The sequence below is a fragment of the Sceloporus occidentalis genome, unplaced genomic scaffold (genome assembly GCF_023333645.1).
Source record: "Sceloporus occidentalis isolate IW3139 unplaced genomic scaffold, rSceOcc1.0.p SCAF_86, whole genome shotgun sequence".
Lineage (NCBI taxonomy): Eukaryota > Metazoa > Chordata > Lepidosauria > Squamata > Phrynosomatidae > Sceloporus > Sceloporus occidentalis.
In genome coordinates, this window is record NW_028317066.1 from 2434583 (window position 1) to 2452181 (window position 17599).

The window sequence follows — 17599 nt, forward strand, 5'->3', positions numbered from 1 at the left end:
CTGGCCTCCTTCGCTCTCTGGAGCCTCAGGAGAGAAAGAGAAGCCTCTGTTCAACTGAAGCCTCAAGAGAAGGTTCCGGAACATTATTCCCCACAGTCACAAGAAGCACACAAAATGGCCCCCAGGACACAAAATGGCCACCTCTGCCTGATCACTTGGCAGTTTGAGGGCTTCAGGGAACCGAAAATGGAGGCTGAAAGGGCTGGAAAGTTGGAAGGGAACCCAAACAGCATTTCCAGGCCTTAACAACATCTAAATGTTTTCCTAATGTGATGCTATAGAAACTCCCTGATTATCCTTATAAATAAGTCTTTATAAACAAATAAATTAAATTTAATAATAATAATAAGCAACAACCAAAAAGGATTCTGCCCAGGAGTTGTTTCTTCTTCTCCTTATTCCTTTCAACCTTCCTCCTCCTCCTTCTCTTCCTGAGGCCCTTCCTCTAAGACTTCTTCCTCCTCCTCCTCCTCAGGCCCTTCCTCTAAGACTTCCTCCTCCTCCTCCTCAGGCCCTTCCTCTAAGACTTCTTCCTCTTCCTCCTCCTCCTCAGGCCCTTCCTCTAAGCCTTCTTCCTCCTCCTCCTCTTCCTCCTCAGGCCCTTCCTCTAAGACTTCTTCCTCCTCCTCCTCCTCTTCCTCAGGCCCTTCCTCTAAGACTTCTTCCTCCTCCTCCTCCTCAGGCCCTTCCTCTAAGACTTCTTCCTTCTCCTCCTCCTCTTCCTGAGGCCCTTCCTCTAAGACTTCTTCCTCCTCCTCCTCCTCAGGCCCTTCCTCTAAGCCTTCTTCCTCCTCCTCCTCCTCCTCCTCAGGCCCTTCCTCTAAGACTTCTTCCTCTTCCTCCTCCTCCTCAGGCCCTTCCTCTAAGCCTTCTTCCTCCTCCTCCTCTTCCTCCTCAGGCCCTTCCTCTAAGACTTCTTCCTCCTCCTCCTCCTCTTCCTCAGGCCCTTCCTCTAAGACTTCTTCCTCCTCCTCCTCCTCAGGCCCTTCCTCTAAGACTTCTTCCTTCTCCTCCTCCTCTTCCTCAGGCCCTTCCTCTAAGACTTCTTCCTCTTCCTCCTCCTCCTCAAGCCCTTCCTCTAAGCCTTCTTCCTCCTCCTCCTCCTCCTCCTCAGGCCCTTCCTCTAAGACTTCTTCCTCTTCCTCCTCCTCCTCAGGCCCTTCCTCTAAGCCTTCTTCCTCCTCCTCCTCTTCCTCCTCAGGCCCTTCCTCTAAGACTTCCTCCTCCTCCTCCTCCTCAGGCCCTTCCTCTAAGACTTCTTCCTCTTCCTCCTCCTCCTCAGGCCCTTCCTCTAAGCCTTCTTCCTCCTCCTCCTCTTCCTCCTCAGGCCCTTCCTCTAAGACTTCTTCCTCCTCCTCCTCCTCTTCCTCAGGCCCTTCCTCTAAGACTTCCTCCTCCTCCTCCTCCTCAGGCCCTTCCTCTAAGACTTCTTCCTCTTCCTCCTCCTCCTCAGGCCCTTCCTCTAAGCCTTCTTCTCCTCCTCTTCCTCCTCAGGCCCTTCCTCTAAGACCTCCTCCTCCTCCTCCTCCTCCTCCTCCTCCTCCTCCTCCTTAGGCTCTTCCTCTAAGACGTCTTCCTCCTCCTCCTCTTCAAGCCCTTCCTCTAAGACTTCTTCCTCCTCCTCCTCCTCCTCAGGCCCTTCCTCTAAGCCTTCTTCTCCTCCCTCCTCTTCCTCAGGCCCTACCTTGCCCTCTTTCTTGTCGGATTTTCTTGGCTATTCTTCAGACTTCAAGGTATATCTATATCTATATCTATATATCTATATCTCTCTATATATCTATATCTATATATATGCGCGCACACATATACACACACATAATATATACATATATTACATACACACACACACACACACACACACATATATATATATACAGTCAAACACACACACACACATATATATACATACATGTCACAACAAACTACAATTCCCAGGATTCCCTGGTTTGACAAGGGAATTGCCTCCACGCTTCCAGATCACAGCCCCAGAGAAAGAGTCTACAGTATATCAGTGTTGCCAATTTAAATCCATTTCTTCAGCTGCATTTGGATTTAATAATGATAATAATAATAATTGTGATGATAATAGAGAGATAGATCTTGTAGCACCTTTGAGACTCACTGAAAGAAAAGTTGGCAGTGTGAGCTTTCCTAGACTTAAGCGTACTTCCTCAGATGCATGGGAATTGTAGTTTATTGTGGCACCAGAGCTCTTTCTCACAAAACAACATTTCCCAGAATGCCCTAGAACTGAGCCAGGGCAGCTAAAGTGGTCTCAAAGCCTTGTGGAAGCTCAAAGACTAACAGAGGTCCCAGTCACATGGCGGAAATAACCCACTTTGAGATTGCTTTAACTGCCTTTGTTCAATACTAGAGAATCCTGGGAATTGTTGTTTATTGTGGCCCCAGAGCTCTTTGACAGAGAAGGCTAAATGTCTCACAAAACTACAGATCCCAGAACTCCCTAGCATTGAGCCAGAGCAGTTAAACAGTCCCAAACTGGATAGTATGTTTTGGATCTCTGTTAGTCTTTCAGTTTTCATAAGGCTCTGTGGTTTTGTGGACAAGAGACATGATTATTATTGTCATGCCTCCAGAGCATCTTTGATGCTCTTGAGACATATATTTAGTTGAGATTATATTAGACTTTCTATGTATCAGTTTAGGAGGGGAAATAGAAATCTACAGCTTTAAGAATGACAAGGATTTTGGGAAATCCCAGGGTCTTATGCTGTCTAGTTAGTTTCAGTGTCTAGTAAGATTTCAGCCAAGTCATACCTGGAGAGAGTATTTTCCTTTGACAAAAAGATAAGTCCACAAAAGAAGAAAGATTGTCCTCAGAAGAAGAAAGATAAGAGTCCACCAAAAAGAGAACAAGGTATTTAGGAAGGACTATTGAGAAAAAGGAGATCAGTTTTGTGTTTTTTGTGTTTATAACCAGTAAAGCTTTTGGAAACTTAAGAAATTTGTGGACAAGCCTTTTATTCTGGCTGTGTTCCTGAGAGCCAGAGGCCTTACTACACCCAAAGTCCATAGCATTGCTCTTGGGACAAAACACTGCCCCCTCCTCAGGGGATTCCTCGGGGCCCAGGTACTTGGGGGGGGGGGGTTATTATGAGAAAAGAGGGCAGGGGGATCTTTGGAGAGAGGCATGGCCTTGGGGCACAGGTACTTCAATAGCATTGGAAACAACATTATTCGGGAAGGGTGGAGTTGTCTCTGGAGGGATGAGGCTCTGTCTGGGGGGAGAGAAGACCCAAATCTAGGCCAAAGCCAAGAGAAGGGAGATGGAGGGACCCCAAAGCCCCTTCTGGGGACACTGACACCCCCCAGCAACCTGGGAACTAGGCTTAAAGGCCCACAGGATCCAGATTAGGCACTCCCCAACATACATACCTTTCCCTTCAAAACAAGTCTGTGGAGGAGGATCAGAGGAGAGACCCTCAGCCCCAGAAAGTATGCCCCCCCCCCCCCCGGTTCTGGGAACATGCTGAAAGGGCCTTGGACTCCCTTGAAGGGATGTATGTTAAAGGAGAAGAAGGAAGGAATGGAGTGAAAGTGCCAAGGAAAGAAAAGCATAAAGGGAGTGCTGAAGTTGGGGGGGGGGGGGGCATCTGGGACCTGACTCAGGCACCTTCCCCCGAGAACTCATTATTAGAGCCTTCCACAGCTCACTTTGACCATTTAAATTACTATCTCACAGAGAACATAGATAAGAGCCGAATTGGACACTGGCATTATTGCAGAGGCTATAGGTGAGGTGTCCAGTGACTCTGTGAATAAGATCATACTGGGTCTATTTGAATCTGTAAGTACCAAAGACATGGACAAGCTCCTTGGAAGTGTGAAGAAGACAACTTGCCCTCTGGACCCTTGCCCTTCATGGCTGGTCATCCAAGGAGGAGATGCACTTAGGACTCACCTGAGATATGCTTCTCTTAGGGAGGGCTATTTTGCATCTTGCTTAAAAGAAGCGGTGTTATGGCTGTTTATGGAAAAGCCCTCCCTAGATCCCTTGGACATGAACAATTACAGACAGTCTCTCATCTCCCATTTCTAAGCAAGGTGCTTGAGAGGGCAGTTGCTCTTCAAGTCCAAGCGGTCTTGGATGAAACAGAGTATCTAGACCATTTCAAATTGGCTTCAGGATGGGATACAGAGTCGAAACTGTTATGGTCGCCTTAGTAGATGATCTCCACTTGAATATCAACAGGGAAAGTGTGACCCTGCTGGTGCTTTTAGATCTCTCAGCGACTTTTGATACCATCGACCATGGCATCCAGAATGGTTTGAGGAAATTGAGGATGGGGACAATACGTTGCGGTGGTTCTAGTCCTATCTCTCAAGCAGATTCCAGATGGAGACGCTTGGGGACAGTTGTTCCCAGGGCCGGCTCTAGGTATTTTGCCACCCTAGGCGAGAAATATTTTGGCACCCGTCGCCCCTCATAATTATTTTCACTCCTTGATTTCCACTGTTTCATTTATTAAAGCTAAACATGACATAAAACTTAGGTTCCAATCTCTCATCACAATATTGAGATTTAGTCAAAAAGCCAATTAGGTTTTTACAGGTTAATTGACTGTTGTGATATTTGGAATGGCGACTAATGCACACATCTTCCTTTTGCAATCTGGAAGCATTATTCATTCTAATGATGTGGGAAAATCTGGGTCCCATTCCATGAATTTATGGGGTAGTAGTGGTTCATGTATGACCCCTAAAAACTGAAAATCTTCACCCAAGGGGCAGAAAAGGGTCTCACAAGAAAGAAAACCCATAGAGTCACCAGGTGAGAGGACCGGGGCTGCAGTTTGACACCACTTTAGCCGCCTTTGGCTCCCATGGTGACCAGTTGTACTAACCGCAAAGGAGGACAAGGCACCACAAAATGTAGGGCTTTCAAGTAAAATGGAGGACATGGCCAGTAAAAGCTGAAACCCCTCATATAAATATAAATTCATGCTTCTTAGTGATGCTCAAAAGGGAGGACATTTTTGGAATTCCTCCTGGACAGAAGACTGAAATGTAAGGTATACCCCAGAAAAAGAGGACATCTGGTCATCCTGCGGGTTCCATGCCATGGAGCCCTGGGATTTGCAGTTTGTTGTGGCTCCACTGCTCTCTGACTGAGAAGGCGAATTCTCCTCCAAACATTTAAATCCCAGGATTCCATAGCTTGGTGCCAGAGCAGTTAAAGTGGTGTCAAATGGCATTACTTCTGCAGTGTAGATGCAGCCTATGAAAAAAGGATGGGAATGGCTCCAGGTTGAGAAAGAAAAGACACATAGTAGGCACAGCCACCAAGAGTGGCAAGCCACACTCTCTCAGCCTCAAAGGAAGGCCATGGCAAAGCTTCTCTGAACTCATATTGCCAAGAAAACCCCATGGTAGGTTCACCTCAGGGCAGGACAGACCTCCTCCTCTTCCAGGACATGTCCTCCATTCCAACCTTCTGTCCAGGAGGTATTCTAAAGCATCCTCCATTTTGAGCATGACTAAGAAGCATGCATTAACATTTCTAGGGGTGTTTGGAGCTTTTCTTGAGTCCTGTCCTCCCTTTTTCTTGAATGTCTTCCATTTTGTGATGCCTTCCTTTGCGGTGAAGACATCTGGGAAAAAGACCAAGCTTTTAAAGTGGATTGTTGGAGCCAGTGTGGACTAGTTGTTTGAGCATTGATTGGACTATGACTCTGGGTTCAAATCCCAGCTCAGCCATGGAAATCCATTGGGTGGGGCATCACACTCTCTCAGCCTCAGAGGAAGGCCATGGTGAGCCCCCTCTGAACAAACCTTGCCAAGAAAACCCCATGAGCGGGTGGCGAGGAGGCAGAAAGGACTTGAAGGCACACAACAACAACAAGTGATGGGAAGGGAGGCAAAGGTGGGTGGATATGGAAGAATAGGGCCAAAGTGTGGGAAGGAGGAAGGAGTTATGGGGGGAGAGAAATGGGACCATGGAAATCCACTGGGTGACTTTGGGGGAGTCACACTCTCTCAGCCTCAGGGGAAGGCCATGGCAAGCCTTCCCTGAACAAGTCTCTATCTTGGCAAGAAAGAGAGGGAGTCTCGCCTCCAAACCCGCAGAGAGAGAATCTTGTGAATGCCGAAAGACTAAGACAGTTCACTGGGCCTTTTGGGGCGTAGAGACCAGCATCGTTAGCCGGCATTAGGGTGAAGATGGCGTCTGCACAGCGCACTTCCTGACTCTTCCCACATGCCGGTGTGACGCTGCACACTGCACCACATCGCAGATGACGACATGGCGTTCCTCTGGTGCTACATCCAGATGACGCAGTGCCAAAGCAGTCCAGAAAAGCCACACTGTTGGCGGATATGGCACTTTTTCCGCAGCGCAGAAAGGAGCTCTGTTTTGCCCCACAGAAAGGCCACGGCGTATCCTTATCATAGTGCAAAAAGGAGCTGCAAAAAGCAATGTGTTTGCCATGGCCTTGATCTGGTGCTAAAAGGGGCGGCCTGTACATCCCCTTAATTTCTAGAAAATGGGGCTAAGATTGGAGTCGTAGGGTTGGCCCCAGCCTTCATCACTCCCAAAGATGTCAATAGGAGGAGGGCTGGGTAGGACTCATGTGTCTGATTTTAATGGGTCTATTTTTGATTTTTTTTCTTCCAATAATCTACATAAAACCATAATGTATAGATAGACAGCAATAAGAACAACAACAACTACCCAGTAACAACAACCATAGCAACTGCAATATTATATTTCTAAATTTAATGTTTCCCATTGCCTTCCGCTAAGGCTGAGAGAGTATGACTTGCTCAGTCACCCAGTGAGTTTCTATGTTGCAGCTGGGATTCAAACACTGATCTCCAGAGTCGTAGTTCCACTATGCTCAAACCACTAGGCCACACTGACTCCTACAACATGGACATCGTTTCACTGGGCCATTGTATGTCATGGGCTTGGCCCAGCTTCCTCATCCATGGAGGTCATTTTATAAGCCCGCTTCTCCTCCTCCATTTCCAGGCCCAGCTCCTTCTGAATGCCCCCAACTCTCCCAGTTTGGCAGGGACCCTCCCCTGGTTCATCCTCTGCCCTCCCACCTTCTCAGCTGCTCTTCAAAGGCCACAGTTTCCTCCTCCTCCTGCCATTTCTACCCTTCTCTTCAGCTCACTGCCATTGCTGCAAACTGAGTCCAAAGGGCAAAAGGAGTCTGCCCTCCATGAAGACAGCCAAGGAGAAAGGAGAAGAGAGGTCCTTCCCAGAGGCTCAGGCAAAAGCAAACAGCTGCAGCCTCTCCTAGTTTGCCTCTCCTTCCTCAGAAAGAACCTTGCAATCTTGATCATATTCTGAGGTTATTTGGTCCCAGCATCCCTTTGATTCTCTTGGATCCCTTTCCGAAATCTCATGGCCCCACAGAGACTCCCAAGAGAGGAGAGGAGGCCTAGCAGCCGGAGAAGAGGGGAGGAGGAGGGGGCTTCTTTGCTTCAAGCCCCCAAAGCTGCCTCCCTACAGAAGACCCTCCAGACCCCCATCCTTGGCTCCAAATTGGGGGCTCTTCCCCCCAGCCATCCTTCTCTCAGAGGAACCAAATTTGGGGGTCTCCCATCGCCATCTCGAGGCCCCCACCTTCCCTTTCCTGCCAAGGAAACCCAGAAGGAGCCCTTCTTCTTCCTAAGCAGCCAACGGTCAAAGCCACCAGCCTTCTAGAACCCTATTCAGGCTCCAAGCCAACCGCCAGCCTTTCCCAGAATTCCATGCTCTCCCTCCTCCCAGCGGAGGAGACCGGGAGACGGAGCAATGGGTGCAAATGCCAGGAAAGGAGAGTTTGTTTTCTCAAACTTGTAATTTCATATGTGTCCCTTTATGAGGGAGAATGGGATATTATTATTATTATTATTATTATTATTATCAACAACAATTATGATAATCAGTTTCTTATTCCTAAAACCACAGAGCCTTGTGAAATCTCAAAGACTATGTTTATCACACGGAGGTTTTTGCAGCTCTTTGCAACTCAGATCCGAAGTCACCGTGGGTCCAATGATGCAAATTCATGCAATAATGTGAGTGTTATCACAGGCGATTCTTTTCTATGGGGGCTCCTTCCGTGGGGCTTCCGCAATGATTCCAAAGTGACCCCTCATTTTGGGGAAAACCGGTAGCAAGCGAATGCACAGAAATCGCTTCCAAGCTCACTCTGATTCCACTCCGAATTGGTCTGGTGTGGAATGCAGCTTCGCTTCTGCTCTGTTTCACCACCACAAACCCCCCAGTTGCAAATTTCCCATGATGCAGCGCTGCAATTCCCCCCACTTCCTTCCAGTGGTCCTTTTGCTTTCAGGGCAACTGAGAGGGGGGCCTTGTTTGCTCCGTTGTTGCTGGGATAAGGCTGAAACCTTTTATGGGGAATAGGCAGTCAATGGGAGCAGAGGAAGGTCCAGTAAAGGGAAGGAGGCCATGCCCTCTCAGGAATGGGGAGCCAATGGAAAATCACATTAGACCCCATAGACTTTGGTTTTATCAATAAAGAACATTCCTAATACAAGGCCGCCCTCTTGTGGATACTCAGGGCACTGCAGCCTCTTTGGGCTTCTCACCAACTTCTATCCTGGAGCGCCATCTGGTGGCCACTCTTGGCAATTCACTAATAGCAGTTAACCAAATTAAACAGTATATAAAACAAAAACATGAAACAAGCTAGACAAGGTAACATTACATGGATTTGTAATTGGTTGCCCAGCTGAACCGAAAGAGTGCTCAACAATGACTCCTTTTCATCCTGAAGAGAAGTGACCAGTGGGGTGTCCAGTGGGGTTCTGTCCTGGGCCCAGTGCTATTCAACATCTTTATCAATGACTTGGATGACAGAATTGGGGCCATACTTATATTTGCAGATGACACCAAATTAGGAGGAGTAGCTAATACCCCAGAGGACAGGATCAAAATTCAAAATGACCTGAATAGACTAGGAAGCTGGTCCAAAGCTAACAAAATGAAATTCAACACGGAGAAATGTAAGGTACTGCATTAAGGGCAGAAAAATGGAATGCACCGATATAGGATGGAGGTCACCTGGATGAATGAAAATACGTATGAAATGGATCTAGGAGTTCAAGTAGACCACAAGCTGAACATTAGTCCACAGTGCAATGCAGCAGCTAAAAAGGCCAATGCAATTTTAGGCTGCATCAATAGAAGTATAGTGTCTAAATCAAGGGAAGTAATAATGCCATTCTATTCTGCTCTGGTCAGGTCTCACGTGGAATACTGTGTCCAGTTTTGGGCACCACAATTCAAAAAGGATGTTGAGAAACTGGAGCACCTCCAAAGGAGGGCGACTAAAATGGTGAAGCATTTGGAAACCGCAATGGGACAGTCTCAAAGCTTAAGGCAAAGAGCATCATACTGAAGTCACAATCGGACAGTCTCAAAGCTTCAGGCAAGGAGTATCAGACTGAAGTCACAATGGGACTGTCTCAAAGCTTCAGACAAGGAGCATCATACTGAAGTCACAATGGAACAGTGTCAGAGGGTAGAGGAGGATGAGCAGCCGGGTTGGGATCCCGCCATAGAGGACGGCGCCCTGGAGGACCCAAAGGACGCCCAGAGGGGCGAAGTTGGGCCCGCGGAAAGAGAAGCAGCTGTATCTGGGGAGGAGGCCGACGAAAGGGCGGGGCTAGGGGATAGAAAAGGGGAAATGCCAGAGGCAATGGGGGGTGGAAGGCAGAGTCTGTGGGGCTTAATGCGTTGTGGGACGGAGGACAGACTGGATACGAGGCAGAGGTAGAAGCTCGCATGTGGGACACCTTCGCAGCTGAGATTAACCAGTGCCACTTCAGAGGTCAGCATGCAGGCCCTGGCAGGCGAGGCGAGGCGCATCTGGCAGGCGAAAATTGGCGGCCTCTGTGGGCTCATCTCATGGCTGAAGACCCTGAACCATATCAAGCCCGACCGGTAATCCATCCTGGACCCCGGCTGTTGTGGGATATTAGGGGCTGGTGTTGGCCTCCAGACCAGGGAACCTGGGGACGCCTTAGTCAGGAGCCTGGGACTGCCCTAGCTGACATGGACACCAGAGCTCCTTAGGCAGCCCTAGCCAGGTGAAGAGAACCAAGCGGCCAGGTAGCCACGCATTGATGAGACTTTACTTTCTTTTTGGCAGTGTGTTGAACTGCTAGAGTTGTGTTGCCTTTGGGCCTACGTTTATGTTTAATTAAAGTTATTTGCAGCATACTTCAGGCTCCCTACTGTTTGTTATGGAACCCATGGGGCCACCTCTCCCCCCCCCCCCCGGAAGGAGCTCGGGGCCCAGCGACAAAGAGTCTCAATGCTTCAGGCAAGGAGCATCAGACTGAAGTCACAATGGGATAGTCTCAATGCTTCAGGCAAGGAGCATCAGACTGAAGTCACAATGGGACAGTCTCAATGCTTCAGGCAAGGAGCATCAGACTGAAGTCACAATGGGACAGTCTCAATGCTTCAGGCAAGGAGCATCTGACTGAAGTCACAATGGGACTGTCTCAATGCTTCAGGCAAGGAGCATCAGACTGAAGTCACAATGGGACAGTCTCAATGCTTCAGGCAAGGAGCATCAGACTGAAGTCAAAATGGGACAGTCTCAATGCTTCAGGCAAGGAGCATCAGACTGAAGTCACAATGGGACAGTCTCAATGCTTCAGGCAAGGAGCATCAGACTGAAGTCACAATGGGACAGTCTCAATGCTTCAGGCAAGGAGCATCTGACTGAAGTCACAATGGGACTGTCTCAATGCTTCAGGCAAGGAGCATCAGACTGAAGTCACAATGGGACAGTCTCAATGCTTCAGGCAAGGAGCATCAGACTGAAGTCACAATGGGACAGTCTCAATGCTTCAGGCAAGGAGCATCTGACTGAAGTCACAATGGGACTGTCTCAATGCTTCAGGCAAGGAGCATCAGACTGAAGTCACAAAGGGACAGTCTCAATGCTTCAAGCAAAGAGCATCAGACTGAAGTCACAATGGGACAGTCTCAATGCTTCAGGCAAGGAGCATCAGCTGCCCCCAGTTCGCCTCTGACATCTTCCTCCTCTACATCTTTGTTATGCCCAAGTTTGTAAGGGCAACCTGTTTAACCTGAGAGCGTGTAATGAAAATGTCTCTTTCTGTGGACTGATTCAGAGAAGGGATAACACAGATAGTGAGACACCAAAATTTGAGTTTAAACATAATACATGTAACATTTATTAAATCACAAACATAATACAAACATTGATTATCAAGAGGTCTTTCATTCACTCACAGATTCATACAATACTCTCACACACTTTCCTTCCGCCGGACATTGATCAGTTGTCCTCAAAGGCTGGGGATGATATCATTGCTGCGCATTTGGTGCCAACAAAATTAGGGTGAAAGCCAAGGCTCCTTATACTTCTCTCTGGCTTTTGGTTGCTGAAGTCTTGCAATATTGCCGCCCATTACTCAACTTCTTCTTTTCAGGAGGAGACAGCTGTTCAAAGGCAGGTTGTTCTGTTCAAATTAGTCCATTGTCCTGTCAGTTCCTCTTTATTGTGACTCAGGAGAAAAAGCACCTTCCCGGTCATAGTTCGACACACTTGAACATCTCCCCACTTCAGTTTCCAAATTCCTCAGCCTTTCCTCGTCTCAGTTGCCAAATCCCTCCTTCACATCAATGCTCTGCACGGAACCATCTTGTTTAGTTCTTTAGCTTGTGTTAAAACACCATTCCTTGTTTCTTCTTCTCCTCTGGATTTAAGTCAGAACTCACACATTTGTCTTACATCTTTAACTTGGACACCATCCACTTCATAGGTCCTTTATTTCCTTTCTGTCTTCCTCCATTCGATAAACGTCTACCTGGAGTTCATCTTTGCTGGGGTTCTTCTATCAAGCGACTCCCCCACTGCCAGGTCCCAGGCTGTCACTCTGCCCCCCAACGCCCTTCCTTTCCCCAGTCTGGGGCTGGAAACCCAAATCCTCCAGTGGTGGCCTGGATGGTGTGAGCTTCAGGAGGTTTCCCAGTCTTGGGCTTGGCTCCTAGTTTCTCTGAAGAAGGCACCACCAGACTCTCCAGAACCAACGGGTTCTCCAAGGACTCTTCTTGTTCCTGGGTCTCCTTTGGAGTTAAAAGTGTGATACTTTGCAAACGGTGAGATCTGGAGTCAGTCCTGTGCTCAAAAAATAAAACCCATTTGAAACAAGAGCAGCTTTATTGATGAATCCAAGCAGAAACATCCATTAACACCTTTTTGCAAAGTCTGAAGTCCAAAGGACCTTGTTCAACCCCTCCCTAAGCCAGCCCCCAATTCCCAAGATAAAGCAACACAAGCGGAGGTTGCATAGATCCCAAGGTTGTCTATACTTCCCTTCCCTTCTCCCAGACAGCCTCACCTTGAAGAGCGGTGTTCCCAAGCTAGCTTCACTCTTCCTTGATAACCATTTACAGCTGCAACCCCATCCTCCTCTCCAAGCGCCTGCCTTCATCTAAAAGCCACTCGATCTGTCCTTCTAACATTTCCCCCTACATGCTCTCTATAACCCATCACTCTACACTACCTACTATGAACTACAACTATAACTCCTACTTTAATAACCAAACCCTAATATTTTACTCTTTATGACAGAACCCTTATACACTGTTTCTGACACGCAATGGGCCAGTCCCAATCCTTCAGGTATGGAGCACCAGTCTGAAGTGACAATTCTCCCGTCTCAGTCTTTCAGGCAAGGAGCATCAGCCTGAGGTTGCAAAGGGCCAGTCTCAATCCTTCAGGTAAAGAGCACCACCCTGAAGTCACAATAGTACCATCTCAATCGTTCATCCAAGGAGCATCAGACTGAAGTCACAATATGTCATGAATAGCTTTATTCATGCATTTATTAATTTGGGATTTATGCCATAAAGGTTATAGGTTTAGATTAGAGTTAAGATAGATGGGATTTATGGTGGCTTAAAATAATATGTTTTAATATGTGCTTTAATAGAAGATACTAGAAAGAGGTAGAGAGATCATGGCTAAAGAATGTCCTTGTTTGCTAGGATTGGAATGTGTGGGAATCACCCTTCTAACAGAGGCTTGAGTTTAAAAGACTGGTCTCTGTAAAAGGAGGGGGAACATAGTTATTGGTATCATTATATTGTATTATGTTGTTATCTGTTTATGCTTATTATATTTTCATATAGTATCATATTAGATTGGGATTGATGGGATATATATATATATATATATATATATATATATAGTTAAGCCATAATGTTAATTAAATTGTTGTGTGGCTGAGTTCTGTGGTCGAAAGTCACAGGTGCAGTGATTGAGAAAAGGCACATGAGAGCTTAATTGTTTTTAGAAACGCTGCCAGAATCCCGGATGGAAGGACACTGTGTGGGAAAGGGCTATCCAGTTAATTAGCTTTATTGGTTAATGGGGTCAGGTTAATTGATATGGTTATAAAAGTGATATATGTATACTTTCTTTCATTCCTGACAAAAAAGTCACTTCTATTGCATTTATCTTCAATACAAGCTGTTCCTTTTTCAAAGTACTGCCTTTTGTGTTGCAAGAGGGGCTGCAGTTAGGAGCCTGACATATATCTCTCTCCCCTTCCATTCACCCCGCTATCCCAAAAGGGCTGGAGAGCATACCAAATCAACCACAGAACCTTTCCCTTCTCTTGTGTAATGCCAGGTCAGTCAAAAATACAATGCAGATAGTCCAGGATCTCCTACTGGACGAAGAGGCTGACCTGTCTTGTTTCACGGAGACCTGGCTGGGTGATGATAGCTCTGCCACCTGGGATCAGGCCTTACCAGCCGGGTTCTCCATCAGTGAGCAGGTAAGGGGACGTCGCTTTGGTCCATAAAGACAATCTTGCTTTGGCCAGGATACCTATCCATATGATGGACCACATCAAATGTATTTGCCTCAGCTTAAAGACTAGGGAAACTCTGGGGATTCTGTGGGTTTACTGTCTGCCCCGTTCTTTAACAGATTCCCCAGCGGAGCTAACACAACTGGTCTTTGTGCTGCTGCTGGATTCGCCTAGGCTTTTGGTCCTGGGTGACCTCAACATCCCCCTTGATGCCCCTCCTCAGCATGCGCAGGGATTGCCAGGGCCTAGATGCTGCTGCTTATTCCTCTGGAGGCCTTTGCAGGAAAGGAAGTTATGCTCTGCGGGTTCAGCGGCCTCCCCTTCCTTCCTTCCTTCCTTTGAGGAGACCGCAACGGAGCCCAAGGTGCAGAGCTGGACTCAGGAGGGAAAGGCAGGAAAGGAAGGCTCTGCTTTGGAAATATAGTTCTCTCTGTGTATCCTGTATGCTTGTCTGTGTGTGTGTTTGCCTCTTCTGTTCTTATGGCTGGGAATGGAGCTGAGGACTGAGGCGAGAAGAAAAGGTCAGTTTCGGGCAAATTCAGAACTTCTGTGCATCAAAGAGTCCAATGTGTTGAAAAAGCAAAGAACTTTATTGAGAACACATAGAAATCCAGTGTTTAAGCCAGAACTGCCCACGCCAAGCAAACAGTACATTAAAACCCCAACACGTATAACTCCCCCCTCTTCCAAACCTATCCCCACCTCCAATTCCCAGTCTCTGCCCCACAATTAACAAGCCCCCCTTTGCCATTCCCAGAAACTATCCCTTTCTGTCAATACCTGCCCCCAAACTTTCTTCAGCCAACATCCCCCACATTGCAAAAGCTATCATTCCCATAACTCTTCTACACATCTATAACAAATCCCAGCCCCCGAACTACCTAACCTATACCACAACCCACAATCCCCAGCTAAATTTACAACCCAAAGTAATTATCTATACTATTAGCAATTAAAACCTAAAAATGACAAAATACAACTTTAAAACACAAACAGACATATCGACAGACAAAGCTTACAAACAAAATCACAAGGGCCTTTTCTGGGCACCACTGGATGGAAAATATATTTTTTGTATTCATTATTGACAAAAAAATAATGTTAATTCACTACTGGGATTTGTGTGGCTTCTCTCCTGTGTGGATTCTCTTGTGTCTCACTAGGTTTGACCGCCGAGAAAAACCTTTCCTACAATGCTGGCATTTGTATGGCTTCTCTCCCGTGTGGATTCTCTGATGTCTCTCTAGGCTTGACTTCTGAGAGAAACATTTCCCACAATGCTGGCATTTGTATGGCTTCTCTCCTGTGTGGATTCTCTGATGTCTCACTAAGACTGCCTTCAAAGAAAAACATTTCCCACAATGTTGGCATTTGTACGGCTTCTCTCCTGTGTGGACTCTCTTATGTGTCACTAGGCTTGACTTCTGAGGAAAACATTTCCCACAACGTTGGCATTTGTATGGTTTCTCCCCGGTGTGAACTTTTCGATGCATGACAAGGACTGACTTGTAGGCAAAACATTTCCCACAATGCTGGCATTTGTATGGCTTCTCTCCTGTGTGTACTCTCTGATGTGCCAATAGGTGTGACCTCCGAGAAAAACATTTCCCACAATGCTGGCATTTGTATGGCTTCTCTCCTGTGTGGACTCTCTGATGTGTCACTAGGTCTGACTTCTGAGAAAAACCTTTCCCACAATGCTGGCATTTGTATGGCTTCTCTCCAGTGTGGACCCTCTGATGTGCCACTAGGACTGACTTGTAAGCAAATTTTTTCCCACAATGCTGACATTTATGTGACTTCTTTCTTGTGTGGATTCTCTCATGACTGACAAGTGATTCTGTAAACAAGGAAAATGACAGACAAGAAAAAATATTCCATTAACCATGTGATAAAATACTTTGATTGACAGGTGGCATCATATCCTGTGAGAGTGCCATAAAGTCCTGAGTCAGAGCCCAAGGCATGATGGAAGCTAACTGCAGAAGTCACTTCATGCTGTTTGGCTCCAGGCGATAACTCACAACCAGTATACAGCTCACATGCAGATTGGTGTGGATTGGATTGGAGTTGTGTGAGCAAGAGATGGTGAAGTTGATGAAAGTCAGAGTAGAGCTTGCAAATATTTGTATTATTTTGCAAATCAAGATAGAGAACCTCCAAGGATTTAATTGAAACCAATTGTGTTTCTGATTTATTTTTAAGTGAAAAGTGGTCAGTGCATTGCCAATAACTATGTCTGGATATTTGTTTCCATATTTTGCTATGTTATTGTTGAGCTGCATCTGGGAGTGTCACCCTCGGATTGCACTGTATATTGGCTTTTGAACACAATAGGAATTCAGAGCCAAGAAGGAACAAGAGCCGGTGTGCTAATCCTTTCTGTCTGAGATATTTCCACCAAGCACCCATTGTATTCAATTTGGTTTCAAACCATTCTCTCCCCCAGGAATCTTTCTAAAATGATATAAACCTTTCTGAACACTTGGTTTCTGACCCCAAGAAACAATCACAGAATAAATATCTGCCCTGACTGGCTGTTCTTTGACGTCAGTCCAATTAAAGACAGACAGTCTGTCGGTTTACATTGCTAAACACCTCACTACACTCACCAGCCCCACTTGCCATTAGAGTTACTGACTTCTCTCCCCTTTCTGGACCCTCAACAATTGCAATCAAGATCCACCTAGGTAAAGTTTTACCATTAGCAAAGCCTCACACGTTTCACCCACCTTTGTTACTAGTTCTTGTGTGTGTGGGAACACCTATATCTGTACATGTGTGTATATTGCTTTTCCCCTAAATAAAACATAAAAACCTATTTCAAATGCCTTTGGAGTTCTGTGTGCTTCCGGGCCTGGTAGAGTTGAGCTGAATCCCAAGGTTACTTTTGCCCCAACCAAACTATATGTCTGCTTTCAGCTAAGTACCACATTCCCCTAAAAACATAGCTCTTGCGGGTGTCCTTCCCAGACTCCAGCATTTTGGGTAACAAAGGGCTTCTGGAATCAACCATGGAGCTAAGCTCAAGTTGGAAAAGAAACATTAGAGGAAAAGCAGGTTTGTGCCCCCCTTTCCTCCCATCATAGATATTACTCATAATTGCTTAATGGAACCCCTAAATATGTCTACAAACAAGGATTTGAGTCGATTCTCAGAAGTTCTCTCAAACCACTTCTTAAAATTTGTCAGGTTCGTGGCTGCCTCACAATCCCCAAGGCCCCTCTCCTTTGGTGTCTCTCTAATAGCGCCTCACTAAACTACAAATTCAAATATTCTACAGGATGTTGCTAACACAATTAAACTGCGCTTGAAAGGGATCTAGGACTCCAAGTAGATCACAAGTTGAACATGGGCCAACAGTGTGATGTGGCAGCTAAAAAGGCCAATGTGATTCTAGGCTGCATCAATACGAGTATAGTTTCTAGATCAAGGGAAGTAATAGTGCCACTCTATTCTGCTTTGGTCAGGCCTCACTTGGAATAATCCTGTGTCTGGTTCTGGGCTCCACAATTCAGTTGGAACATGCCCAGAGGAGGGCAACCAAAATGGTGAAGGATCTGGAAACCATCAAGCCCTATGAGAAGCACCTTAGAGAGCTGGGTATGTTTACCCTGGAGAAAAGAAAGTTAAGAGTGGATATGATATCCATGTTTAAATATTGGAAAGGGTCATTGTATTGAGGATGGAGCAACCTTGCTATCTGCTACTACAGAAAAAGGAGACACCACAGTGGATGCAAGCCACATAGAAAGAGGTT

The 17599-nt window shown here is 46.4% G+C and overlaps 1 protein-coding gene across 1 annotated transcript in view; it reads right to left on the reverse strand.

Annotated features, from left to right (window-relative positions):
- Positions 1-17599, reverse strand: part of LOC149285006 (uncharacterized) — a 386586-nt gene that overhangs the window by 6473 nt on the left and 362514 nt on the right. The window contains exon 4 of the mRNA XM_089495924.1: positions 15000-15679. Within this exon, the coding sequence (XP_089352050.1) occupies positions 15000-15679 (680 nt within the window). The remainder of the gene's footprint in view (positions 1-14999; positions 15680-17599) is intronic.